At 40.3% G+C, this 27,975-nt stretch overlaps 1 protein-coding gene across 1 annotated transcript in view; it reads right to left on the bottom strand.

The window, feature by feature from the left end:
* Nucleotides 1-651: 651 nt before the first annotated feature.
* RASGRP1 (RAS guanyl releasing protein 1) overlaps nt 652-27,975 on the bottom strand; it is a 45,323-nt gene continuing 17,999 nt past the window's right edge. The window contains exons 3-17 of the mRNA XM_081208406.1: nt 21,992-22,102; nt 20,933-20,990; nt 18,930-19,061; nt 16,703-16,856; nt 14,680-14,853; nt 14,313-14,429; nt 13,228-13,503; nt 11,478-11,558; nt 9,718-9,822; nt 8,633-8,742; nt 7,820-7,964; nt 6,937-6,973; nt 6,054-6,200; nt 4,630-5,000; nt 652-3,915 (exon numbers count right to left, since the gene is read on the bottom strand). Coding sequence (XP_081064532.1) covers nt 3,784-3,915; nt 4,630-5,000; nt 6,054-6,200; nt 6,937-6,973; nt 7,820-7,964; nt 8,633-8,742; nt 9,718-9,822; nt 11,478-11,558; nt 13,228-13,503; nt 14,313-14,429; nt 14,680-14,853; nt 16,703-16,856; nt 18,930-19,061; nt 20,933-20,990; nt 21,992-22,102 — 2,150 coding nt within the window. The 3' untranslated portion in view covers nt 652-3,783. The remainder of the gene's footprint in view (nt 3,916-4,629; nt 5,001-6,053; nt 6,201-6,936; nt 6,974-7,819; nt 7,965-8,632; nt 8,743-9,717; nt 9,823-11,477; nt 11,559-13,227; nt 13,504-14,312; nt 14,430-14,679; nt 14,854-16,702; nt 16,857-18,929; nt 19,062-20,932; nt 20,991-21,991; nt 22,103-27,975) is intronic.

Raw genomic sequence — 27,975 nt, forward strand, 5'->3', positions numbered from 1 at the left:
TGTGGCTGCTGTCACCATCTGCAGTGATTCCTCTTTTAAAGCTATACAAATTGGCGGCCATCACTACAACTTGTGGCAGCAAATTCACTCCTTTGCCTATGCACTGTGTGAAGGTGCTTTCTTTTGTCTGCTCTGAACCTTCCAACATTCAGCTTCATTGGATGGCTCCAGTTTCCAGCTTTATGAGAAAAGAAGAAATAATTTTCTTTATCCATTTTGTCCACGTGATGCATAATCAGGAGTTTGAAGTAGATTACCGGGAGAAAGCGAAAGTTAAAAAGGCAACTCAAGAGATTATCATAATTCACCTGAAGCTTGGTTCTCTTACAAATGTGATCTGCGTACGGACAGCTGTTATTTATTCTCTGGCATCATGTAAGAACTAGCATGTTTCTAATTTGATGGATGCAGTTAATTCTCAAGCCTTCATGTCTGTCTGATGGTAAATACCAGCTGTCACCACGTGGGGTGCACCTGCATTAAGAAATTCTCTGCATGGAACTGAGAGAGGCAGGATGAAAATCTCAGCACCTTATGCCAAAAATAATTATGGGAATTGCATCTGGCTGATCAGCTAAGAACTGAAAGTATTTGTAGGCTTTTGCCAGACCCAAGGCTACCACAGATAGTTTAAGAACAGAGCACAAAAAATTACTGTGTAACTTAATTTTAATAAATATCAAACAAAAAAATTGCACTTTAGCCAACCTTTATAGCCTGTACATTTTATAGATCAGTTTCTTTGATTGTCATAGTTTCACATATATCACGGTCAATGAAAGCAATTTATTTAAAGAAAAATAGCACACAATTGGTGTTATAACGTATTCCTAATACTTTTTTTATTTTACTATTTTCATCTTGTTTGGACAACAGTAAATGAGAGGTGACTGGCATAAATATAAGACAACAGGCCTAACAAGGTGCCAAGTTTGCGTTGCTTTGGCTTGTGTATTTGGCACAAAGAATGCTGATGGAAAGACGGTGAGCTAGGTCAGTACCACCCACGGACAGCTGAATGTCCAGATACTGTCTTTCAAAAAGTTCGAAATGGCTGCCATGCGTGTGCTAGAGCAGTAATACATGCACTTGCTTGCACTGGAGATGAGCCATACCTATGTTTCCTTGACAAAACTGTACTTGTTAACAGAACTGTGCTTGTGGCACCAAAGCCTTGCCACAAACCATGCATGCAGCTGCTTGAGAGGATAAAACTACAGCCTAAGCTTATGGGAGTTCACCCCAAGATAAATCCCAGTGAGTTCCACAAGGCTCATTGTCGTGCAACTGTCCCCAGAATTATGACCTTCATTTATTTTATGTACTCTGGTCTAGCCAAATATCCTGAGTCAATATAAAAATACTGAATGACGAAGCAGTGCAGAATCATAAAAACCAATCGTTCACAGAGGTTAAATTTCAGCCCAACTCAGAAAGGCAACTATATCAAATGCTCTTCGGAATAGAAACAGAGGTGGCTCTCTGGGAAGAGTTGCCACTGAAAAGACTGTCGTCTGAGTCACACCCTGTTTATACCTCAGATAGTTGTGGCATTCTTAGCAGAGAGAGCCTCATTGGATCATACTGGATGTGAAGGGCTTCCTTCAGATAATAAGTCATTTAGGCCTTTAAAAGTCAGTACCAGTTCTCTGAAATCTGCCCACAAATTAATTAGCAAACCAGTCCAAATGTAGCTCTTTTAGGGCCGATGTAATTTGCTGCTTCTTACTATTTCTTATTAATAGCTTGGTCTGCTGCACTCAGGACAAACTGAGCTTTCCACACAGTCCTCAGCGGCATTTCCCCATTATGCTAATCAAATCTAGGTTTACCAATACATGCATGTTGAGGGCAAGGTCTTTGTTTCCTGGGAAAGGGTACAACTAGTGCCCCACGTGTAACTTGAAAAATGCACTCCTACTCGTCACTGCTCACGTGGGCCCAGGTAGTATTTCCAAGCAGCATCTTACCCAGGGCAGGTGCTCCTATCTACTACCATATTTACTAATAATTAACATGCTTGTCTTAAACAAACTGATTATCAACCTTCCTCAATCTCATAACTCGCTCTAAGCACCCATTAAGAATTTTGACTGCCTCACTGGGATTTGAGAAGGTAAGCTATAATCAGGTACCACTTGCCTACTAATGACACTGTCATGCAAAACCTCACACCATTGCCATGCAGATGGTAAAACAATGTGTGAGACAAAATGGAATCCAAGTCCTATGCCTCAGTTAACCACTCCATAAACATTCAAAGATTCTTACAGAAAGTTTAAGGTGAAATCCTACTGTCACATAGGGTTTAGGGGGTGTCCTCTCCATGTTTTGGGGCAGAAAACAAAGCCTGCCCCAAAGAACACTTCATTGCAACTGTGGAAACCACTGGCATCAGTGCTCAAATGACAAGGAGGAAGGGAAATGTGTGTGTTACGAGTAGACCAACTAGTCTAATACTAGTTTTGACTGGATACTTTGTAGGTTTGCCCAGAAAGAAAACGGCTGCCTGTGAGAAGACTGCTGAAGGAGGGCAAATGTTTGCAAAGGAAAAAGCAAACTTGCCAGATGTGTCAGTTTAGCTTTTCATTTCTATGTTCCCTAGATTGTTCTTGTTTAGTGTATAGCTTCTAAGAATCAACACAGTTCACATAGGTTTTAGAAAATCATGCTTGGTCAATTTTAAATATTACATATATATTTACAGTTTGTAAAGTGTAGTTACTTTATCAGCTCAGCTAACAATAAGAACAGGTGCTAGTTCCTTCAACTCACAAATTTACATTACAGAAGCTGCTGACATAAATAATCTTACAAGCCTCTTACTCTAGGCTTCGTGAGTGAAAGTACAAAAAAAGTTATTTAACCATGAAATTACTCCAAAAGGAGTAAGCATACACAGTGGAACACAAAGTACAAACACCACCATTTCTGGGCACATCATAATGTCATTCTTGTAAAAAATAAATTATAGACTCAATTTGAAGCCAGAGATTTAACCAGAAGTTGTGAATAAATATTAACACAAACTACAGAAAGGGTCACAAGTGTCTGATACCATATTTTACAGTGCATCATTTATGTGTCAGTTCTAGAATCATGATAAGATGGAAATCTAAAGTGATTTTCGCAAGACAACACAAAGCAGCTTTTAGCATCTCTAATGCTATTTGTCCACAGGTCTAACGAATACATATTGATTGTGAAGGGCTACAGTTTTGAATTATTGATCTTAATTATGCCAACCCTCCAAGGGCAGCAAGGTTGGCTGTAGAGGTAGGGGGTGTATCCAGCACTGCAGTGTCATTCGCATAACAGGCGCCTGCGCAAACAATAACGCTTCCCCTCTTCCTTTCCTACTGCCTGCAGTCAGCCCCACCCCCCACCCCCGCGGCCTCATGCCCTCAAAATCTGCTCCAAATGAGATATTCTGGAGCAGATTTATTTGGGGGGAGGGTGTGCCGGTGGTCCATGAGCAGATTTCGGGACCTTTGTGTGTGTTAACCTTGTTCGCCATGCACACTGAGAGCTACACTGAATTCCACCCCTTGTTATGAAGGCAGCAAGAGTAATTCTTGCCATAATTCCAAATGCCGTCATTTCCGCCAAACAAAGGGCAAACTGTTTGAAACCTGTTGACAAGGCATGCATACGCCCACAAGTGCTAATATCAGGCAGGACAGGGAAGACTGAACAGGAATACCTCTGTTTAAAAACCTGCCGTTCTGCATACATTTGAATGCATCGCCCTCAAAGGTCCCATTGCCTTTACTGTCCTCCTGGCTACAAGCAGTCTCCGTGTTCCCTGCTGTCCAATATGTGGTTTCTTCGAATGCTGAGGAATTCAATTTTCTTATGTGCCTGTTTAAGCCGTAGCTTTAAAGCTTCATTCTCTGTTGTAAGGATGTTTCTCTCCTAAGCAAAAAACACAGGGTGGTGTCATCCAAGCAGAATATACTTTAAAGAACAGTTTCAGTATCTACAGTCCTCCTTAGCAGAAACACTTGCTTGACTAGCATCTTATTCTCCAGGTTCACTTAACTATTATTCAAATTATAACAGCTTGAACAGTAAATGGAGTGAAAAATAAACAGCTGTCTGCATAAGAGAGGAGCAATTACTGCTACTGCATCTCTCAAGAAAACGAGACATGCTCTCACGTGCAAAAGACAACATTTAATCAAGACTCTAAGAGAACACATCTGTCTAATATATAGATTTTTTGCCTTATCCATTGTAGGCAATGCGAAGGGAGAAGGAAAATGTCGCTCCATCCCAACCTGGCTACAAGAAAATGGCAGAGGAATGGATTTGGTGGTAGCTCTGCCATTCTCTCCCCATCCCAGTCAATGAGATTACAAGCTGGGATTGCTTTGTTAACAGGCTTCCACCCCAATGACACTCATTAGGCAGCCGACAGCTACTTCCCTTAAAAGTATCACATCCCTTATAACTATTTGACATTTAGCAGTAGATATATCAGGGATGTTACCTACCAACTGAACAAAATTGAGCCTGGGTCTTCCCAGTCTATTCTGACTTTCTCAAACTGGTTCCCATTTGTCATAGTGGTAATACTGCACACTGTGTTATTTATTACATGTGATTCTTAGAAACTGTTTGTGGTACCTGCTCTAATTCCTGGTATGTGGGTTTTAGAGCACAGGGCTCCTGCTTTGCTTTTTGACCGCAGTCCTTGTTTTCCCATTTCACATACGCCTTTTTACGACTAAGAACCGGGCTGGGACACGACGACAGCGGAGTAGGCTGCAGAAGAGTGTTTTCAGGTAGTGTTCCTGGCTCTCTCTGTTGCCTGGGGAGCCCATCACTATGTGCCACCACTAAGTCAGTTTGCGTACTCTTGTGTACCACAGATGGCTTTAGCCTCACTGAGATCTTTTGAGCTGACACCCCCATAAGCATAATAGTTCTGTCCTTGCTCCCTTCACCGTGCTCCACAACTTCTCCGTTAGGAAATGGAAATCCTCCCTCCTCCAGACCTGTAGGGGATGGGAAAACGAGGGGATGGGAAAACACACAAATATATAAATATGGGAGATGAAAGCAGGGCAGTGGTTAAAATGAGTTGCATGCTATCCTTTAAACTTAATTATCAAAGTAGGTGAAATGCTTTGCTGATATAACTACCATATTTTTTGCTCTATAGGACGCACTGGACCATAGGACACACCTTGTTTTAGAGGGGGAGAACAAGGAAAAAAAATGTTCCCCCTCTCTGCTCAGTGCCCCTCCAGCGAAGCGGCAGGAGAAACGGAGCCCCTTCCATTTCTCCTCCCGCTTGGCTGAAGGGGCGCTGCACAGCTCTCCCTCTCTGCTCAAGCCAGGAGAGTCTTGCTCTCCCGGTTCAGCAAAAGGAAGAGCAAGTCTCTCCTGGCTTCAGCGAAAGGAACCTGAAGCCTGTGGAGCGCAGCGGGAACTCGCACTGCACTCCGAAGGCTTCAGCGAAAGCAACGCGAAGCCTCCGGAGTGTGGACGGAGCGCTCCCTCTGCGCTTTGGAGGCTTCGCGTTGCTGTTGCTGAAGCCAAGGAGCCTGCATTCGCTCCATAGGACGCACACACATTTCCCCTTAATTTTTGGAGGGGAAAAAGTGTGTCCTATAGAGCGAAAAATACGGTACATATCATTCTTCCCAGACTTCTCTTTCTATCCATTGTTGCCCACTTACTTAATTAATATCACTCCTGCCTGCATTGGTGAAGTGAAGAAACAAAACATCTACATGATCCGTAATGTGGAGATAATAATATAGGGCTTTTGCAAGCATTACTGAAAATTTATTGAAAACATGTATATCTTGCTATTCCACTTTTTAAAGAAAGGCACGCAACGTGGTTTACAACTAGGATTCTAACTTCCATAATCCCGAGTTAGCAGGACCAGTAGTCTGATATGATGAGATCTGAAGTCCAACAACACCCAGGGACCCCAGGTTTAAGAAAGGCTGCTATAGGTGGAAATGGTGTGGGAGTGGAATGAAGTTGGGCTAACCCAATTTCTTCATTCATGAATTCTTCATAAGAAACTTTCTCACCATGCATGTGTTCTTTGAGCCCCATGGGACAAAGACTAGATGCAAGGGCTGAAGCAGGGCTGTTGTCTACTGCTGGGACTTTGGCTCTTCTCTTGCATTCGAATACAACCAGATCTTTGCATTGCTTGTGGCAGTTCATTCCACAATCTGCAAACAAATACAAACAAGGAAAGGTCATTGGCTTGAAAGCAAAAACTAAGCAGGGGGAGGGGTGTCTTTTCTCATACTAATATTTCATTTCCCACCCCATGAAGCCAAAGTTCTTTCCTCTGCAGAAACCCCACAAAATGCTAAAAAAAACCCCAACTTACAGCACAAGTCGATGCACGATTGACTCTACTATGTCCAATGTTGCTTACTCCCTAGTAAGTGTGATTAGGATTGCAGCCATAGTTGTGATAAGCAAGGACGGAGTACTTTCCTTTACTATGAGTTACTTCTTGTGCCACTTTCATATTTATTAATGCCATATTTAATTCAGATCACATGGCTGTGTTACATTCTGCTGCTGCTTAGTATCCAAGCAATACAATCACCTACCATTTAATGTCCAAAATGTGTGAGTGTAGGAGGGAATGATTCCTTAAACTATCTAAGTTGTTTTCTAGAAGGATGCAGGACCTGAGAGCTGGAAGTAGCCAGGGGGTGGGGAGACACTGGGGGTGACTTTGAATGTTTCTAGGTGGTTCGTGCTAAATCCTCTGAACTTCCTACATATTGAGACTTTGTCTCTCAGCTTAGTCTTAGGTCTATTTCTCAAAGGAAAGAGTTTCACAACACAAAATGGGGTCATGGATATGGTAAGGCACTCTTAGAGTAGAATCACAGCACTGCTGTCATTTATAAGCCCTTTAAAATCATTAACAAAAGCAGAATGTGTTACCTTTGCATCTATATCCTTGTTTAATAACTCCCCAGAGCTGAAAATTCAAGCAAAGACATATTATCACACTACAGTGAACTTAAGACAGTAGACTCATACCTTTCCTCAACCTCAATTCACGACTCCATTTTGCAAAGTCATCCAATCAAAATGAACTATCCGCTCATGTGTTCTGAGGCTTTCTGCTTCTTTTCAAAAATCAATGCTTTGCCCCATTAAGAACAGACTAAATCTCCAAATAGAAAATCCAAGTGCTTTTTATTCTGGGGGTACTCAAAGGTATGCAGTACCCACAACTTTAAAAAAAAATGTTAAAAGTGTAGCACTTACTGTGACAACTTCATGGTACCTGCACCTTCTTTTCTTAAAAAAATATTAAAATGCACTAGAAAATCCTATGCAAGAGATAAGTGTTGCTATCATCCACGGAGCTCCAAAACTATCAAAATCTAAACCACAATCACAATCTATACTCCCTTGGATTCTTAATTGTCTAAGAAAATTACCAGCATTTTTTACCCACCACTTTTGCTGAATTTATAGTATTCTGTTCCGTTTGGAACAGCTTAATATGTTTTATAATTGTGATGGTTTTATTTGTTTTTATAATTGTAGATTCTATTGTTGTAACCCACCATGAGATCTTACAGTGTCGGGAGGGTAGAAAATCTTAAAATAAAAAAGAAAAAGAAAAGAAAAGCTATGGTTCCTCCTCATTCGGCAGCTAATTATACTATTAAAAGCTAAAGGGGCAAAGTTAATTTAGCCATGCTAACAGCAAACTAGAGTTGATGCTATAATAAAATATTTGTGGATAACAGTTTGCTGCACGCAGCATGTAGCATTATTTACTTTTTAAAATACCCCCCAAACCCAAGCTTACAAATCCAGCGCAGTTGTCACAGAACGTAGGCTTCAGGTAAGTGGTCTCTTGGAAGTTGTGGGCGAAGCCAAGGCCTAGTTTAGAATAGATTGAGCTGGCCCTCATGAAGTAAGCTGTGATTTCATCCCTGCTAATCAGACCTTCCCTGTAAAAACATACACATACACGCAAGGAAGAGGGTCATTTGAGGTTTAATACTGCTAAAATCACAAGGAGTTAACAGTGTCTCCCGCTCTGTTTCACTACACCTACACACACTGCCAACCCTCTGGTAAATTAGAGACTAAGGTAAATGCATTAATTCATTTTCACAGCAATGAACATCTAGAAATATATTACACGCACGCACACACATACACCCCACATGATCCTGTCAAGCAGGTCATGAGTTCTGCAGCAACTCATTTAACATTCAACAAAAACAGCTTAAGGAGCAGGCTTCACAATTGATTCTGAACACGCTGCACAATTATCGAAACAAAGGAGAAGCCCAGGGAATACTTCCTAACACTGAACCTTCAAATTGCTCTTTACAATTTCCAATGCCATTTGGGACAATGAACAGTCCTGGAGGAATATGGAAATTGCACAACAGGGGACTCCTCCCCTAAACATAAAAGAAGAACGTTGTTCCAACATTAACTCTTTGAAGGTAAGTAGGTTCCTGACTTGTAACTGTTGTTCTGAAAATAATCGCACAAATGGGCAATCTACCAATTGGAGAGAAGCTCAAGCTAGTGGTCTTGAGACACACACACACACCGCCCACTTCCAGAATGCAGCCCAGCTACCCACAATTCTTCATGTACACACCTGTCCTTGTCCATTACACAAAATGAGAAAGGAAAGCTTGCTGCAATCTTCTCAAATTCTTCCTGAGAAATGTACCCATCCAGATCATGGTCGTAATTTTTGAAAACAGACTGAACAAAACAAAAGGGGGGGGGGAATTAAATGGAACCAACTAAAAATCACTTCAGTTTGGTTTTTTAAAGCACTTGCTACATGTTAATATACGAACAAATACTACAATGTTCTATGGTAATTTAATTTCAAAATTAAATGCATTTTAGTACAGGCATTATATAATGCAACAATGGAAACAGCTTGCGGGCATATCTATGTACATGCAGTCTCAGTTCCTCTCATAGGAAAACCTGTGCAGTGTTTTATGAGGCAGATTCTTGACTAGCATTTAGGTATATTGGAGTAAGGTACTTCTGCAAGCTGCTCTGACTATGGTCTCTGCACATAAGTACATATGCTGCATACATATGGAAGCTTTGTCAAGTACACACCTTACTCTAAGACTTCATTTAGCTTACACAACTTGACAAAGCACACGGTATGGCTACCTATCTGCTTTTCTCTCATTCTCCTCCTTCACTCTTTGAACATCTTGTAAATTCTCTTACATTTCCCCCACTCTCACAGTTTTCTCCCCTCCTTGGGCACAGTAAATTGCAAGTTATATGCTGCAGTGGGGGTCCTATATCTAGAGAGAAATCTAGGTTCTCTCTCTAAAGCAGAAGTGACAGTACTGAGATTCTTATACCTGGGCTACACATTATGGTCACCACTGAGATCAGCAGCCCCATGTTGTGTTTCCCACCTCCAGCTGTTTACATCCACAGCACTCACAGTATGAACTGAGGACACCATCAGAAAGCATGTTTCACTCTTTTTGCTCCATGCTTTTGGAAGCTGAGAGCAGAGAAACCTACTGCATAATGGTCCCACTTAATGCTGCAAGGAGAATGGGAAATCTGAAATGAGTGGGAAACTTGCAACAGGGATATTTACTCCCATGGTGAATGTACCATGAATGTACCATGAGCCAAATCAGGCCTGCAAGATGTTAATATAAAACAAGCATGATAAACAATTTGCATACTTACATCTACCATTCTCTGAACGTGTTTGCTAATGATCTTTGGGTCAGGTTTTGGGGCTACACCAGAGGCCCAGTCTGCTACTACTGGCGGTTTAGAAGGCGTCAAAGGCTAAAATAAGAATTATATACATCTGCATTAAAACTTCATTTTCATGTTATTGAAAGAAAAATAAACCTATCTGTTAAGAGCAGTTATTCCTAGATGTTTTAAAATATCCTTACCAAATAAATATTAAGCATTGCATGTATATTGAAAATGTAAGTAAACCAATGAGACACAACTAACTTGGTGCATCCTAGTTGTATTTATTTATAATCCCACCTTTCGGAGCAGAGCTCAACCAAGGCAGCTCACACAATCATAAAAGCACAATGACTGATTATATAAAAATAATTGAAACCGGAAAAGGCCGTAACAGTTCTTAAGAGGTCAATTAAAACATATAACAGAGAGTAACGTGAACTATACTTGGTTATGTAACTCTCTAGAAATTTTTTTAAAGAAAAATTGCTTCAGAAACCTCCGTAGCATAGAGGCCATGTGCACTCTGAGGGGAGAGAATTCCACAGTCTATATGCTATTAACCTCACTCTGATTATATCATTCTCACAAGGATGGAAGATACCAAATTACAGTTGGCAAGTTGCACTTTCCCTACATTTGAAATATTCACATTCAGATGCTGTCACATAGAACACAGAATTGTAGAGTTGGAAGGGACGATGGGGGTCATCTAGTCCAAACCCCTGTGATGCAGGAATCTTTTGCCCAATGTAGGGCTCGAACCCACAACCCTGAGGTTAAGAGTCTCAAGTTCCATTGCTTAGCTATATCCTGGTGTGCATTGCAATACAGCAGCATTGGAACCTGCAGTGCACCTGCAGGTGGCAGGTTTGAAGGAAGGTGGCTGTCATCTGGAGCCTCCTCCAGTCCGTTAATCACTCATGGGGTGACAGCAGAGCAGAGCTGAGCCAAAAGCCCATCAGTGCCCTGAGTTTGGAAGTCCCACCCATGAAGAACTGAGATACTGGGTTGCTTCAGCAGCTACTGGACTGACTCCAAAGAGAGCAACTCAAAAGGGGATTGGAGAGTAGCCAGGCCCTCTCTTCTTCTCCTCCCTCCTCTCCCCAGATGGTTTTCTGGCCTTTTGTCAAGCCTGTAGTGGGAGGCCAGATTAGGTTTGAGGAGTCCTGGGGAATGATAGTCACAATATATGCTCTTGTCACTATCCCTGGCTTTGCGAGGGCTTGGTTTGGCTCCCTTTTGACCTCCTGCCTGGCTTGTGGTGAAATACTGGTTTGAGGGTTCTACCATCCAGCTAATTTGTGGCCTTTTGGTATTCATCTCTGTTCTAGTATACTGGTTGCTAGGTTAGATTTTCAAAGCAGTAAATATTCCAAATTTTTTTCTTGCTAATGCTGAACTTCTTTACAATTTTCTGATATAATGTGCTCCAAAATGATTTTGATGCATCTGGGCAACAAATATTGTTATTTTGCTCGTTTGAATTAAGGATCTTGTGCTTACTGAAATGTATAAATGGATTAGGTTACTGAGTGGTTTGCTATGGCATTATTCATGGAAATATTACAGAGCTGAAAAGCTATTGCTGCATGTTAAGTGACTCCAAGTAATTCAAAGCACAATTTTTTTGCAGAAAAGCAGCATATAAACCCAAACTAATCTAGTAAAAATAGCACTGTTAAGTACCAACATGCAGGTTTAATGCATGGAAACTATAACTAAATTGCTAGGATTCTTACTGCAGCCCGGTGACTTTTTGGCTCTCGTGCATATGAAAGTTCATAGATTTCATCTTCCGTGTAGTAAAGATCAAGGGACAGCTGAAAACAAACACAGAAACAGTTTACTCTCTAAGTTGCTGCAGCTTCTCTGGCAAGAGCTTGTCTTTTTAAAAGAAGTGTAACTGAAGCATTTTATAATGCATACTGAAATGGTATAAGCTTATGGTGTTGTTGTGTTGTTGTTGTTTTTAAAAAATACGATTGTTTTGATTTTGACTTTTTTTAACGGAAAATATTAGAAGTACCTTTTAAAAGAAAGAGGATCAACAATGGAATTTAAAATCCCATTTCCAACAATACAGAAGTAATTTTTATACTTCAAGTTGGCAGCTTTCACTTAAGGTGCCTTTACACTTATATTGTGAAAGATCACAGATCTGTCCTTTTTGGATGTGTCAAGTTATTTTGCTAAAATGTAATGGGAAGCAAATATTTTGTGGACCAAAGTCCATGAGAGAACAACTTGTGATAGCAGTGGCATGTGGGGTGAAGCATCTTACAGCTTCAGTTCTTAGAGCCAATTCTAATCTTAGTGTTGCAGAGTAGATACTCCCAAAAAAGGTTTCCATGAGTTTAGAGCTCCATGAGACCATGCTGATATATTCACTCCCACACAGGTGAGCTGCAGTGTGTGGTATGTACCCATGAGACACCTACCATTCACCCTCCACACTCAGAAGTAGACCACTGGCATGGAAAGTTACATGGAATCTGGTAATCTAAGAAGGCAACTGTGCATCTATTCTAGAACTTCTTTTAGCTGTAGGACACCCTAGATAAGTGATGTAGTTTTGCATTGCAACTGAACCACGACAGTACAGTATCTGAAAGGACCATAATGAAGCACCATAAATTAGCAGCATTATGTTAGTGAATGATCTCATGGAAGTGGACTCACCAGCCCTCAGGAAAACAAGTAGGCACACACTCAGTGGTTTTCCAAAAATCACAAGGCCTATCTCCCTATTGATATGTCACTGTACTGCTGAGTAAAGACCTACAATTCACTGTGTCAGGAAACTTTTGGGTATCACACGACAGGGCAGAGTCTCAAAGATGTGCTCTCCCAAGCCAACATTCTCAGCACGTTCACACTCCTGTCTCAGTGATGTCTACGCTAGCTTTGTCATGTCCACAGAAGTGAAGGTGGCATAATCCCCAAGGAGCCGTCTTCAGGCACCAGACCAACTGGGCATTACAAAGATGTCTGCATCTGTGACACGAAGGCTAGCAACATTAACCTTGCCATGTAAGCAGTCCCTTGCAGATGACCGCAGTGGCTGGAGACAGATAGTCAGGTCATGTATCCAGAGAAGAAATGACCACTGGGAGAATGGCACAGGGAGAAGAAATACCATGGTGCATCTGCAGCAGCACACCTGGACGCATTTTGTTGCACCCAGCTGCAGCAAAGCATGTCTCCCGTATCTGTCTCTACAGCCACCGCAGGCACTGTAGCCTTCCAACAGTATGACTTCACTCCCAAAAGCGCATTCCGCCATTGTATCCCAAGACAGACAGATGCCAACAACATCATACTGGTCTACAACAACAACATCATGAGCAAAGACCTACAGGGAACAAATACCCTGCCTACCTTAAAATTGCTTGGCCTGGTTTAACAGTCTAAGCTTTCTGACATTTAATTCCACAGGATGGGGGGAAGTAAAAGACATTTAAAATACGACCTGTAAAGACGGAGACTTACTGTGAGGAGATGAACAAGATCCTTGTTAGCTTCCAGGGGAGGGCCTATCTCTTGCAGCTGTATCAGTTCATTGACATGATTATACAAAGAATACAATTTATGTATATTAACTTTTTTGTCTTCCAAGTAATCTGGCATGGCCTCATAAAGGGAGATCAAGTCTTTTAGATGTACTCCAAGGATAGGGATCTTAAAGTTACTGCACTCGCTGTAAGCACGTCGATAATTATCATAGTTCCTACAAGATGATAGTAGTTCTGTCATTTCATTAAACACCTAAAGAAAAACAAAGAAAAGCACGAATTCACTACACTCACCATTAGGGCCACTTTAGAACCACATCACCAGCAGATGAATTTCGCATACTTGTTGTTAAATTCAATGTAAATATACTGGCTGAATTTCAAGCCATGGCTTAGGACTCATGATTCTCCCCCCCCCCTCCCCTTCCCTTATCTAGTGTGGATGACAGTGGATGACATTAGAATCTTATACGTCTGTTTTAGATTAATTGCAGTTTAGCATAGCATCCTAATCCTAAACTGTGGTTAATCTTAAATATCGTGAGTTGAACTGAAACTTGCTTGTTTCAACTCGCCACTGTCCATGTTCAGAAACACAGTAAACTATGCTTAATCTAAAAACAGAAGTGAAGGATTCCAAACTCCTCCTTGCAATCCCACTGGAGGAGAAGGGAGGGGAGCTCACAAGTCTGAGGCTTGTTGAAATTGTTTCTCATGATGCTCAACTATGGTTTAGTGTTACATCTGAATGAGGCCACCAACATGAGTGTTGTGCAGTCTTATAGCACATGATAGACAACTTCTCTTTTTATAAATCAGGCTTTAGCTACAGTGGCAAAAACTCAACAAACTCTATTAATTGAGCAATATTTCCATTTTGGTGGCATAAATATTAAATGAGTATATTTATTGTGAGAGGGACCCATAATTGTGAGAGGAATATAGTCTGCTAGCAAATCTGATTTCATTATTGTGAATCACTTTTACAATTCTTATGGCTGAAAAGCAGTATACAAATATTGCAAAATAAAGACACGGAACAGAGGGAAGAGTTCAACAAACCTTATGAATATCATGAGGAACATGAGAACTTGTTTCTTTAAGTCTAGAGATGGAACTATGGCAAAGGCCACCTATCACAGCCATTAATGTATTAAAATTCTGCAACTGATGAAGTTTCTGTGTAAAAAAAATAGGAACTGTCAGTATTCAGTTTTTTATTTTGATACTTCTCAACTGACATGATAGAACAGAGAGAGACCTGACCTCAATGAGATTTGATTGCCCCCCACCATTTAACACAATTTAATTCAATGTCAGTATCCACAATCTGGCCCACATTTATATATTTCGCTCCTTCCCAAATTATTCTAAATAGGTGCAGGGGAAAAAATGACTTCAAAAAAACTCAAAACAAATTATAGCTGACCTGGGCCACATGAATGAATTTGATGAATACTTCAGCTCGAAGCTGTGGTGTCGGCCTATTGAGTACCATTAGCTGCACCCACTGGGAGATACCGTTACAAAGAGCAATTGAGCGTTCCATGGTTGGATTGTCCTTCACACAGCCATTCATGATGTAGTTCTGATAATCTGGAAGCTTAAACGAAAAGAAGGTTGGTGGAGCAAAATTAACATTATTTAACATCTATGTATTCCTTATACCCCCTGTTTTTGCAGTGAGACAGACCTCTAAAGCAGGCATGTCCAAAGTCCATTGTGGGGGCCTAATGCGGCCCACCAGTCAGTTTAATCTGGCCCCTGTGGCAGTTTATTTCCTGGGGTAAATCCTAAAAAAAGCTCAACAACAACAATTTCAGTCCTAAAAAAAGCTTTGGCCCTCTTTGAAAAAAGTTTGCACACCCCTACTCTAAAGTCTTTAAAGGCTATGTGATACCTAATGTGTAGGTGTCCTGCTTCATTTTGAGCATCTCCATCCCCAAACTGGCCATTTTCAATAGCTGCTTAGAAAATCTCCATGTGAGCAAAGTTATCCACATGACAAGCTGCTCCATACATTATTTCTAAGCAGCACATGGAGCAAACTGTATGCCAGAGGTGGGCAACCTTTTTTCAGTCACATTCCCTCACAGGTAAATCTGTCAGGGGCTGTGGATGGAGTCAGAACCATTAACAGACAGAACCTGACAAAAAGGTGTTATGGATTCACTAACCTGAAATAAAGACCATCCTACTTAATTTTTCACCGATCCTATATTAATCTGCTCGCATATAACCATCACTGGGTTTGGATTACAGTCAAATATGTACACAGAGGATGAGAGTTGTTCCTATTATTATTTAATTTGTTTAATTGATTAATTAATTTTAATTAATTAAAACCACACCAAGATATTGTTCTGGAAAACAAGTGAAAGTAATTCCTTTCTGTAGAAGCTTATCAATTTGTTCTCAGACTACTAAAGGGAAAACTTCTATTCTACAACCAGGAAATACATTATCCTTACGCTTCTTGTAACCAATAATCATTAACAGTTTAATGGCAAAATGTTAAGCATTATATAAGTGTGTGTCTGTGTGTCAGGGATACACAGATACGTGACTCCAGCTTTCAAGGCTGTTAGATTTTAACTTAGCACATGAGAGGAGTCATGAACCTAGAGCTTAAAATAAAAAGTACTGACACATGACTAAGTGAGAGCTTTTACAGTTTATTCCCCTAACTGCTAAACTTACATCTGAGAATCTGAGCAATATTATTCAGGAGACAGGAGGAGTATGTTAGGGTTTTTTTTGAGGGGGGACACATTCCACAGCTTTGGAGCAATATGGTTGTGCATTTTCAAGCAAAAAGGTGAAGAGAATAAAGAACTGATATTTATAAACAACCTGTTCCTGATGCGATGCAAAACAAATCATGCACAATTTTAGCCCAACAGAATAGGACTGCCAGGTTTAATGGGTTGCATCCAGTGGTGGCTGTACACTAGTGAAAAGCACTTCCGCAAGTCGAGATTCACTGCAGCTGCTCCTACACCTGATGAACAACTGAATCTGAAGATTGGGGGGACCTTACATAACAGGATGAAATATGGTGCAAAGGATTATAGTAGCTAAGCAGCTTGGCAAAAACTGGGTAACTTGCCTTGTATGAGCATAAACAACATCTGCTAGTGAAACGCCACCATTGGATGCAATCCATTATGACCCATTAACAGTATTTAAGATATTTGCCTTTTGTACCTTTCTATCCACAGGGAAGGAAATGTCCCCAAAGCCTACTAGACCATCCATTATCACCATTCAAGGCTGCATTTCAGTACTCAAGGAGGGCAAAAAGCACGACCAGTGACTGACAGGACCTGGGGAGAGTCCTGGGGGGATTTGTATTTGACCAGGAGGCTGAAGGTTTCCTACCCCTGAACTACACGTACACCCTGTTAAAAAAACCATTTGAGTTATCAACTTATGAAAATCCATCTGCTCACTGATATCCGTCGGAAGGATTTGAATTCAAGGTAAGTGAGGTGGTCTGACAACTCCTCTGGTTCCAAGTGATCAAAGAGTAGCGATACTTTCCGTTTCTTACTGCTGTTAGATTTTATCCGCTGTGTGATCTTTCTGGACCACTCTCGGGCATTTCTTTAAAAAGAAAGAGAAAGGAAAACCAAAAGGGGTAATTTATCTTCTGCAGCAGAATTTACTAGCATATTCCTTTCCAAACAAAATCACACATTCATTCATTCTTTCAATTTATATCCCTCTCAAAGGAGAACATGGCAAAAAACACAATAATAATCATACTGACAATATAGTTTAATAATAATAATAATAATAATAATAATAATAATAATAATAATTTATTATTTATTATTTATACCCCGCCCATCTGGCTGGGTTTCCCCAGCCACTCTGGGCGGCTTCCAAAAGAATATTAAAACACTATGATACATCAAACATTAAAAGCTTCCCTAAACAGGGCTGCCTTCAGATGTCTTCTAAAAAACATAATAATCATGATAATAATTTTATTATTTATGCCTCATCCATCTGACTGGGTTGCCCCAGCCCCTCTGGCTGGCTTCCAACAAATATAAAAACATAACAAAACATCAAACATTAAAAACTTCCCTACACGAGGCTGCCCTCAGATGTCTAAAAACTATTATAAAAATAGTTTTAAACTTTCTCTCAACCAGCAATTTCAGGGTTTCCAGAAACAGTGTACTTCAACCATCAAATTGAGTAAATAGAAATGTTCTTAAATTCCTCCTGAAAGCTAATAATGAAGGAGACAGAGCCACCTCATGAACGAGGGCACTCAATAAACAGGGTGAAACCACTGAAAAGGCCATGATGGGTCAATGCCAACCAGACAGTCCCTGGTGGCGGCAGCACCAACAAGCCCTCACCCGTCAATCATAAGGTCTGAGGTGGATGAGGTTCTTTTAGGTACTTGGGTCCTAAGCCATTTAGGGCTTTATATGCTAGTACTAACACCATGAATTGGGCCTAGCAGTGTTTTCAGGACCAGCGATACATGGTTTTTTTAGAACTGGCTGCCCACAGTTGCATTCTGCTCCAACTAAAAGAACAAACTGCAATTTGTGTCCTCAGTGAAAACATGAATTCTAATGGATACGAGTACGCAACAAATCTATAATTTTCACAGCCAAGAGATTAACTAATTTCAATATCCTTAATCAGGTGTAACTTCTTAACCGAATTAGCAGAAAGTAATATCACATGCAAGATGTCTTTCTTTCAAGGAGAGAACTGCAGGAAGTGAACTTCAGATAAGAGCATTTCTCTCCAGTATTTATAGTAAACCAGATAAAATACCCAGCAGTAAATCAAGCAAAGACACAACAAGGACAGGAGCCAGACAGATATGTGTCTATTGCTTGAAGTTATCTTTCTATAAGGCGAATTCTTCTGCAAAGAAAAGATACTGCTTTGGGGGGAGGCCATTTTTTAGCAGAATCCACCTCCCCCAAGAAATATGAGGCATGCAGGGAAAAGCCCCATTTGTGCTAGCTAAACAGCACAACCGTTTAGTCTGGACCTAAACATTTTTCTAAAGGCCCAACTTGTATGTGCAATCTACAGTGTGGTCATGTTTGAATCACAACTGCAACGGAACACCATTGGTGTGAAATGAGTCCCTGTCTATGGCAATTTATACCTGGTCATTATTACTGTTGAAGTTTATTCCTAAGCTGCCTTTTGGCCAAGGTGCACACACACAAATACAAAACCCAAGTAAAAACTGCAACTTACAAAAATGTAAAACAATAAATTTTATTTAAAAAAAGAAGAGGACTAGATGCCGAGTCCTTCCTGTTCATACTAAAAGGACTCACAAAAACGCCAGAGAGAACATTAGAGATTCTCCTTCCTTGGAGGTTTTTAAGCAGAGGTTGGATGGCCATCTGTCATGGGTGCTTTAGTTGAGATCCCTGCATTGCAGGGAGTTGGACTAGATGACCCTTGGGAACCCCTTCCAACTCTACAATTCTATGTATTCGTGATTCAGGCAGTAACCATGCCACATACTGTACATGGAAACTGTTCCTGAGGAGTTAAACAGAACAAGGAAACATTCCTATTCATAACTGGATAGTACACATAATTTTTCCTGGAAGTTTAGCAGCAATAAGCTTTCTTGTGTATGTGTGTGTATTTCTTCCAATATATTAAGACCTTGACACTCACATTTGAGATGTGTCAATTAGGCGACAGTGCAACTCCTCACCATTAACTCTCACCAATTCTTGAAATTCCTCCATGGCGTTTGTAAGATTGGAATCTGTTTTGAACATGACCCAGAATTCTCTTATCCAATACCTGTTGACAACAGAAGCAATAAAATTATGTTGTATTTATAACTTTGTACGCCATTAGTAGACACAAACCCAATAAACCATTAGCTTTATCCACTTTATCACCTAACCAACCATCTTCCACTTTCTGCTATATTTAAAATATATTTAATACGTTTAGCAAATTTGATCTTCAGTCTCCTTCTCGACTTCTGGCTTACATTTGGTTTGCTGGAGGCTGTACTCCTCACAATCATCCCCTCCTCTTTATTCGTTGGATAAGATTTCTACTTGATTCTAAGAAATTATGTCACTTTTGAGAAATAAACCTTTTTGAAATTAAATATATGACTGTGCAGGATTTCCTGGGCAATTTTCCCACCTACATATAATGTTGAATTTGAAAGTGCTGTGGCTACTGTTTCTGCCTGGCATTATGTTGGTTTCTCAACTTGATTTTCTAAGGCACAATGATTTACTGTACCTAGGCCATTTAATTTCTACTATCATGACCCACATTCACATATACAGTGGTGCCTCGCAAGACAAAAATAATTCATTCCGCGAGCCTTTTCGTCTTGCGATGTTTTTCGTCTTGCGAAGCACGGTCCGTCGCAACTGCGCCTCTTCAAGCAGCTTTAAAAAAAAAGCGCAAGACGTTTTCGTCTTGCAAAGCAAGCCCATAGGGAAATTCGTCTAGCGAAGCAACGCAAAACCGAAAAACCCTTTCGGCTAGCGAGTTTTTCGTCTTGCGAGGCATTCGTCTTGCGGGGCACCACTGTACTTTGTCAATCTAAGGGTTGAAGCTTCCCATTGATGTTTTTTTTTTATTTTGGTGGCCATTCCCATTACTTCTTGCGCCTCATTATCAATATCCAACGTTTGGTTCAGTGCCGGAGAATGGATTGCATAGTCTTCATAGAACTCATAATCTTAAAACTTAAAGGGGGGGCGTGTTAAGTTGTGGGTGAACATATCAGATGACACAGCGATTCTTCAAACAGCTCTTGTTTATTCACAGGCCTGAACTGAACTGAACTGAAGGGTTCAGCCAGCCTGCTTATATAGAGCTCCACTACAATGCAACAGAAACCACTTTCTGTAACTATCCAATCACTGAACGTTACTTTCAATCCCTTATTTGCATATGTGGACCTGAGTGAAAACTATCTACAGTATCCCCCTGCTGGCCCAGGGTGAGAACTTCAGTACATAACAGGGGGGATGACAATCTAGTTTGGGAGCTTTGGGGAGGGAGCTTTAACCCTTTGTCTTCACTATTTTCCCGACCTAGAACAGCCTCCACTCCCCAAAATTGCTTAGTTTGCTAATAATATCACATCTCCTTGGGCCCTTAGAATGGGGGTTGTTAATTTTCACCCACCCTTCCTAACACAGCAATCCCCACCCCCACAATGTTATTCCCAAATGTTCCTTGCCTCTCAGGATTTTAGTTCAGTGCAGGAGACTGGCTAAGCTATATTACAAGAGTGAAAATCTGTCCATGGATATCAGGATATAAAAACATTTTACAAATTATAAGTTCATAAATGCTGCATCTTTGGTGACACCTTGTCACTAAAGATGTCACCACCAACACATAAATATTTATTTTCTCTTCCCAGACCATATTTAGGACCAAAATAAGCCAAGATTCACCTGGGGCCCTAAGGCTGCAGTTTGCCTGAGTAGATGAAGATCCATGCCTTGATCTTTCACAACCGATAAACAACTGCACAATAAATGTCTGCTTTTATTGCCCTAAAAATAATCATAAGGTATGACCTAACAAATACTTCCCTTCTTTAAAAAAACACTTGATTAATACCAAAAAAGGAAAAAAATTGTCACAAGTTTCATTTAATAGACCATCTGTTTTAAAAAAAGTGTTCTTACCTTACAAGGTAACATATTTTATAGCAAAGCACAGAAGAATTATTTTCCAGAGCATCCAGATATGTAATAAATAGCTAAGGAAAATATGTCAAAAGCCCATAGAAAAGAAGGAAGTTCATAAAACCCATCTGAAAATACTAATATTACAGCTAAATTGTTTAAATAATAACAGAATATTGTAGTAGTAAAATTTTGTTACATAAAAATGAAAACAGTTTTTTTAAAAAAGAGCAGAGCAACCAATACTTTAGCAAAAGAATAAAAGATAACTAATGGCCTCATCCACATATCACTGTAAACCAACCATGAGCCTGGCTGTGGATGTAATGCTAAGTCAGATAATAATTTAACTTGTGGCAATGGGCAATGCAGCGGCGACAGGGGAGGAGCAGAGCACCCATGATTTCATCAGGACATTCATAGTTAAAGCACAGTTTCGTGTAACTATGGTTTAAAGTGATGAATAAACCAGGTCAATATGCAGATAAAATCAGCTAGTACCTCTACATATCCTTCAGTTAAAATGGTCTATATTTGCAAATCTTGATTTTGCTAGCTATATATTCATTTGGTTGGTTTGAAGTTAGAGCAGTGATACCCAAGGGTTGTCAACCAAGAAGGTTCCAGTGATTATATTCTTGTAGCCATAGGAAGGTGCCTTATACTGGAACTCTGCAAATTATAGTATGAAACCAAGCTCATATGCACCTCCCAAAATAATGTGTTGATTGGAATTACTAGCTTTTGCTCTTCCCAAGTGTTCCAGTGCAGTCCTTCCAGTATTTTGAGAGAGATTACTCTTAAAAATAAACATTTTAATGCAATTTTTCATGTGGATTTTTTTTAAGTCCAAACTGTGTAACATCTAAGTAATAGGCTCCAGAGAGGTGGGTGGAGGGTGTGATGAATATAGTATATAGGAACTAAGACCAAGAAAATTGTAAGGACCTGATTTGTTTCATGTTCATTAAAGAATTTGCTGTTAGGAATGCCCATTCCCCAAATGATACCATAGCTTCTATATTAGGACTTAATGAAATAATTGCAAATGTTTAAAAGGATATAGATCAATAAGTTTTCGCAGCATCTCAGTGGAGGAGATAATAAGCCGGTGCATGCTCAGTGTTACCTTCAGCAGTTGGGAGTTTTTAAGCAGGTTTCCTTCTGAATCTGAAAGAGCAATTCAGTTTATTAGGAACATGGGGGGAAAGTTCTACACAGTCTGTACTAGATTTTCCAGCTTCCAGCTAGGCCTGTTCATAGACCCTTCTATGGCAGGGATAGCTTGCGTGTCAAGGACCCCCAGGACACCCCCAAATAAAGACACAGTTCACACATCATTTTTGTTTTTGGTTTTTGGCATAATTTTGGCCACAACTTTATTGAATTACAGTATGTGAGTGGTTGCTTAGGCATTGATTAGCGACTATCTGTTCCCACTTAGAGGCAGGAACAGAACTGACAACCAAAAGCCTGCGGAAGTCAGTAAGGGTAAACATTTTTGGGGAGAGAACAGAGGTGGGTGCCAGGCTCTCACCTCTCCCCAAATGCTCCCAGGGGCTCTTGCGTGGCCCTAGCCCCTTGCCATGGGTTCGGACAAGAGCATGGCGAGCCCCTGGATTCCTTTACTGGAATTCCCTTGCAGCAGCAGCATCGGAGGGGCCGGCACAGCCAACCACATCCCCTCCACCAACCAAAATTAACCAATGCCTAACTGCAACCGTACAAGTTGTGATGATTTGCTATGCAGTAAGTAAAAACCAAATGGCACAAGTCAGCCAGCCAAATGATAAAATTCCTACCAGGCCCCTGCTCCAAAGCAGATGACCCCATGACAGGCATAGCAAGGTCAGCACGAACAACCTTAAATAGAGGGAGGGTGGGTGGGTGATCCGATGCACGCAGCGAAAAGAGGAAGCTCAACTCTGCACACAGGGAATAAATAGCACCCCAAACAGTCAATCAACTTTGCAACATTAAATTCTCCCCAGCAACAATTGGAGGTGCCCTATCAGATTCGTGGCCATCCATACTAACCCGCCCAGCAACAGGGGATGTCATGGTTGCCCCCACTGCAACACGTCCTCTCCATGAAGGAGAACCCGCTTTACTAAGCAAGGGGCTGTATGGTCATCAGAAAAAACACTGGGATGCTGGCTTCTGCACCTAACTGTGGGCTCCATTGCCTTTCCTTTTTAATTAGTACATTAGTACATTAATGTACTCAAGGAGGTATAAAACCCAAAGAAATGGCAAAATAAACAACAAAAAACACAGTGTCACCCTATAATGATTCAAAATATAACTAAAAAACAAATGAACAAAATTTAAGTATCCAGTTTGTATATAGCATTACAAGATATCGGAATACAATAAAACAAAATTACCACCAACCATTACAACCAATGAATAATTACAACCAACCAAGCCAAGTCTGTGAAAATGCAATACACAATACATCATGCAATACATCATGTAGCAAGTTGACTCAGGACCCATATTAGTCAAGGACCATCTGACAGTGTGGTGGTGCCCCTTTCCAACTTGGTTTAGGCATTGTGAAACTTCCCAGAGATCTCTCTCTCTAGGAAATTTCACAAGATGTTTGTGACATTTCAGTTCTATGTAATGGAAAAATATTGGAGGAAAGCTGGAGTGGGTGCTCAAAAGACTGGGAAGTGAATTTAAGTGGAGGACCTAAGTCTCTTGGAGCCCAGCTGGGGATTTCATGGGTGTAGGTTTGTGATTCACCAACCCCAACCCCTCCTTTCTGTGTTGAAGCTCAGATATTGGGCAGGGAGGGTATTCCAAACCAGAGAAAGGAAGGTGTTCCATCCACGTTCTTCATTTTTGGGACCTTACTGATAGTTTACTCTCTTGGTTCCCCATCCACAGTTTGATTAAAGAAATGTGGCATTGCAGGAATAGTGTTTTTTACAAGCAGGTAAGTGTCATCAGGCACATTCAAGGGCTCTGGAAGCCCTTCAAGTGAATTTGCATTCTTCCTTAAAACTACAGTGGTACCTCGGTTTACGGACTTAATCCATTCCAGAAGTCCATTCTAAACCAAAGCTGTTCTTAAACTGGTGCCCTTCCACCATTTGGCTTCTGTTTGTAGACCAAGGTAAAGTTCGCAAACTACTTCCAGTTTTGCAGAGTTCTTATACCGAATAGTTCGTAAACAGGGCTGTTCTTAAACCGAGGTACAGTACCTGAAAAGTAACAAGTGCAAGGCCTACTCTCCAACAAAGCACTTAAGATGGGTTTATCTTGGTTCCCAAAAGAGTATCTTAGATTATATACAGCCAGATCTTCTGTTAGACTAAATTGCCACTCAGGTTTACAGGGAAGTAAATCCAAGAACAGGACTGAATCAATTATCTAAACAAAGTGACAAATGACACTTTTTAATGCTAGTGAAAGTACTTGCTAAACATTAACACTCATTTTGCTGCAGGGCGTACTGGTGTGAACTATTTTCCCTAGTACTTACATTGAAGCCAAGGCTTACATTGCAAGTGTTGATAACCGCCTACGGTTCTGTGGCATTTGGCCAAATACAGTATTGCAATTTCATTCAATTCTTAAGACACTTGCTGGTTTGAGTAGAAACATAAGCTCCTTGCTTGTTTAATACACAATATATTCCCCTGAAACAAGGTAAATGCATGCTCTAACATCTTTTAAAATGTTGCTAGATGTGAATAAAAGGCAACAAAGCAGAATTATATACGTTTGAAGCAATACTTCAAATGAATATAGTAATAATATGGGATATCCTTCTCTGTTACTTTAAAACTATCTCTAAGAGCTCTGGTTTTGACTGGAGCGGACCCCAATCAGCCATGAAGATCAGTGAGTCACTTTGAGTCAGTCACTCTCTCTGACCCTAACATACCTCACAGGATTGTGGTGAGGATAAAACAAAGGGGGGGGGAAGGAGCAGGTTAGGAAAACTGTATGGAAGGAAGGATGACAACTCTTCTCTGCCAGCACCACTGCTCCGATAAAAATCAAAGTTCCCAGAAGCTGCTTTAAATTGTGTTTCTTTTTCTATAGCCAGGCAATCAAAACATGGTTTTCCCTTCCTTTGTTGTTTCCAGTCCATTTTAGCTTTAAAGGTATTTGGGGAATAGGAATCTTTGTATTTCCCCTGTATTTTTCTAAGGAACCCACAGGAATTCAGCATCATGTGATGCTGAATGGTCTGCCTGTGCAAGTATATCAGCTTACCAGACAAAACAATCTCCCTTCCCCCCACCGCCACAGTTATGGTGGTTCTCCTGAACCCCCCAAGCCAATTTCTGCTGACAGAGTTTACTAGGTGACTCCATAATCATAAATAATTTAGGAAAGGATAAGAAAAGAAATGGAAAAGCAACCCGCACATAGTTCTAGGAGGAAACAGTTGTATTAATATATATCTATGTAATGCATGTGCGCGCAGTTGTGCACAGTTGTGCATGTGTTTATATATAACATTCTCTCTCTCTGTGTGTGTGTGTGTGTGTGTGTGTGTGTATTTAGAACATTTGCAATCCCAAAAGTCCCAGGTAGGGAATACATACATACTAAAGTAAAGCAGCACTCCAAAAAATAATATAGCACCAAAATATAATTCATTATAAAAAACCACAAAACCCTTAAACAGAATCAGCAAAACAATGAAGTTTACCCTCATTTTCATGTGACATGTAACTCTTGTGGGTAACAACATCACTTAACACAATTGCTTCAAAGCATTAAACAAATTATGAGTTTTATCAGTGTTCTAAAAAACAAAAGAAAATGATGAAAACCCAAAGAAACTAGGAAGAAGAGCGAGCGTTGAACCTTTGGGGAGAGGCCATTCCACAGAGTTAGGACAACTACAGAGAAAGCCCTGCCCCCACTTCTCTTGACAACTTTACCTCTTGGAAGGGAAGTTGGAGATCTCAAAGATTATTTTAAAAGGCAAGTGGACTCATACGAGCAGATGTTCAAAGATACACTGACCCCAGGCTTAGGAAGGGCTTGGAAAGTAAGAACCAGCTCCTTTAACTGGGTCCAGATACTAACAGCCACCAGTATAGCTGGTTCAGGATTGCTCCTATTGGTGCCCTTCAGTTATGTAGGCCACTGTGTTAAAAGTAGACCCAAGGGTTCTTCAAAGCTGAACCTCCTATTACAGTGTTCAGTGAAGCAACTGGGTGTAGCTTGCATTAAATCCACAAAGATCTGGGGAGTTAAAAACTGACTACAGGTCCCAAATGCTAGATATATGCTAGGTATACCCCAAATTGTCTAGCAGCTCATAAGTTCTTTACTCAAAAGTAGACAGAACAACATCTTGGATTTTTCATACATTCTCATGCAGGAGCTACACACGTTGCATTAACGAAAGCATTAGAAGAGCACAACTAGCAAACTGTATTCTTTTAAGTCAACTTCCGCACAGTTTCAATATGCACTTGAAGCTTGTTCAGTTTATCTTAGCCTTAACAAGTTGAACACTTTAAGCTTTATGAGACTCACTCTCATTTCTTCACTCTAATTTCCGCTTGCATACCTGTCAGTAAAACCACACACCCTGCTGGGAAGAAACCCTCTAAGTAAATGTTAAATGCGGTAGAAGCGTGTTGTTAGAATTACCACATTTTGCATTAGGAACCTGCCTTTAAATGTGGAATAGTTTAGTTATGGCTACTTTGCAAATAAAATAACGCCGCATTATAAAAATAGAATTATCTTGGAAATGCTGCTCATTATCAATATTCAGTGCTTTCTCAGTTTCAGAAATCATTTGCTCATGTGCTATAAACAATATGGCTGCATTCATGTTTCCTACATATGTGTGTGTGTGTAATTCATACTCAGAGTAGACCCACTGAAATCAATGCACTTAAGTCCATTAATTTTAATGCGTCTACTGTGAGGATAGCTAGCAATGGTTATCACACAGGCCAAATTCTTCTTAAACTGACAGTTGAATTGGTTCACTGTATTATTTTCTCGCATTTTCTGCTTTCAACCAACCTGGGATCTTTGGATGAAGGGTTGTATACAAATTTAACAAACAATAATAATAATAATAAATAACTCTACGTTCTAACATTTTGTGCTAGCTTCAAATGCTTTCAGTGGGTTAGCTTACCCTGACATGCCACATAATTATGGGTCTTCTGTTTTTATTCCAGTCTCATTTCTCACTTTCCTAACAAGTCACAGATTGGGAGTCTGTGGCCCCTCAGATGTTTATTTTTGTAATAATTTATGAATCAACTTTTACAGGTGTTTCAAGGTAATTTACAAATATATTGTAAAAACAGCTAGTATGTTGTTGGACTTTAAGCCCCATTAGCCCTAGTCAGAATGGTCAATTGTCAGGGATCATGGAAATTGATAGTTCAAGAGCATCTGGAAGGCCACACATTCTCCATCCCTGTTATAACTAGTACTGAAACAAGAAACATGGGCACACTTCAGATTTCAGGGACAGCAGAAATCAATATATATGACCCAACCCATCCTAACCTTGTTCACTTAGATGCTCTGATGGTTTCCACATAACTTAATTTCAAGTTGAGCATGCTTAGGGTCTGCAGGTTTAATAAGACATAGGGTTGCCATACGTCCGGAATTTTCCAGACATACCTGGAATACTGCAGCCGAAAGCAGTGTCAGGGCAGAAACCGGCTAAATGTCCAGGAAAATCCAGACATATGGCAACCAATGTCAGCAGTGTTGTTTTTGCAGATTTCCCTCAAAAATGTCCAATTTCCTTTCAATTTTGTTAAAAAAAAGCTCAACAACTTTTCTGTCCAGATGTTCACTTTCTGAAATATGGTAACCCTATAAGACATATCTTGCTATTCAACTAAAAAGCTTTAGCAGTATGTAGAAATAAAATTAAAACAGAAACATAAAAAGACAGTGAACTGTTAATCTCCAAATAATGCTTTGCAGCAGATTTTCTCCCCCTTGAAATGCAGTTATCCTATGGCAAGATCCATAGCCCACTATGTCAGAAACTACATAGTCCACTACATCAAAAACTGCATTTG

The sequence above is a fragment of the Podarcis bocagei genome (genome assembly GCF_964188305.1).
Source record: "Podarcis bocagei genome assembly, chromosome: 1".
Classification (NCBI taxonomy): Eukaryota; Metazoa; Chordata; class Lepidosauria; order Squamata; family Lacertidae; genus Podarcis; species Podarcis bocagei.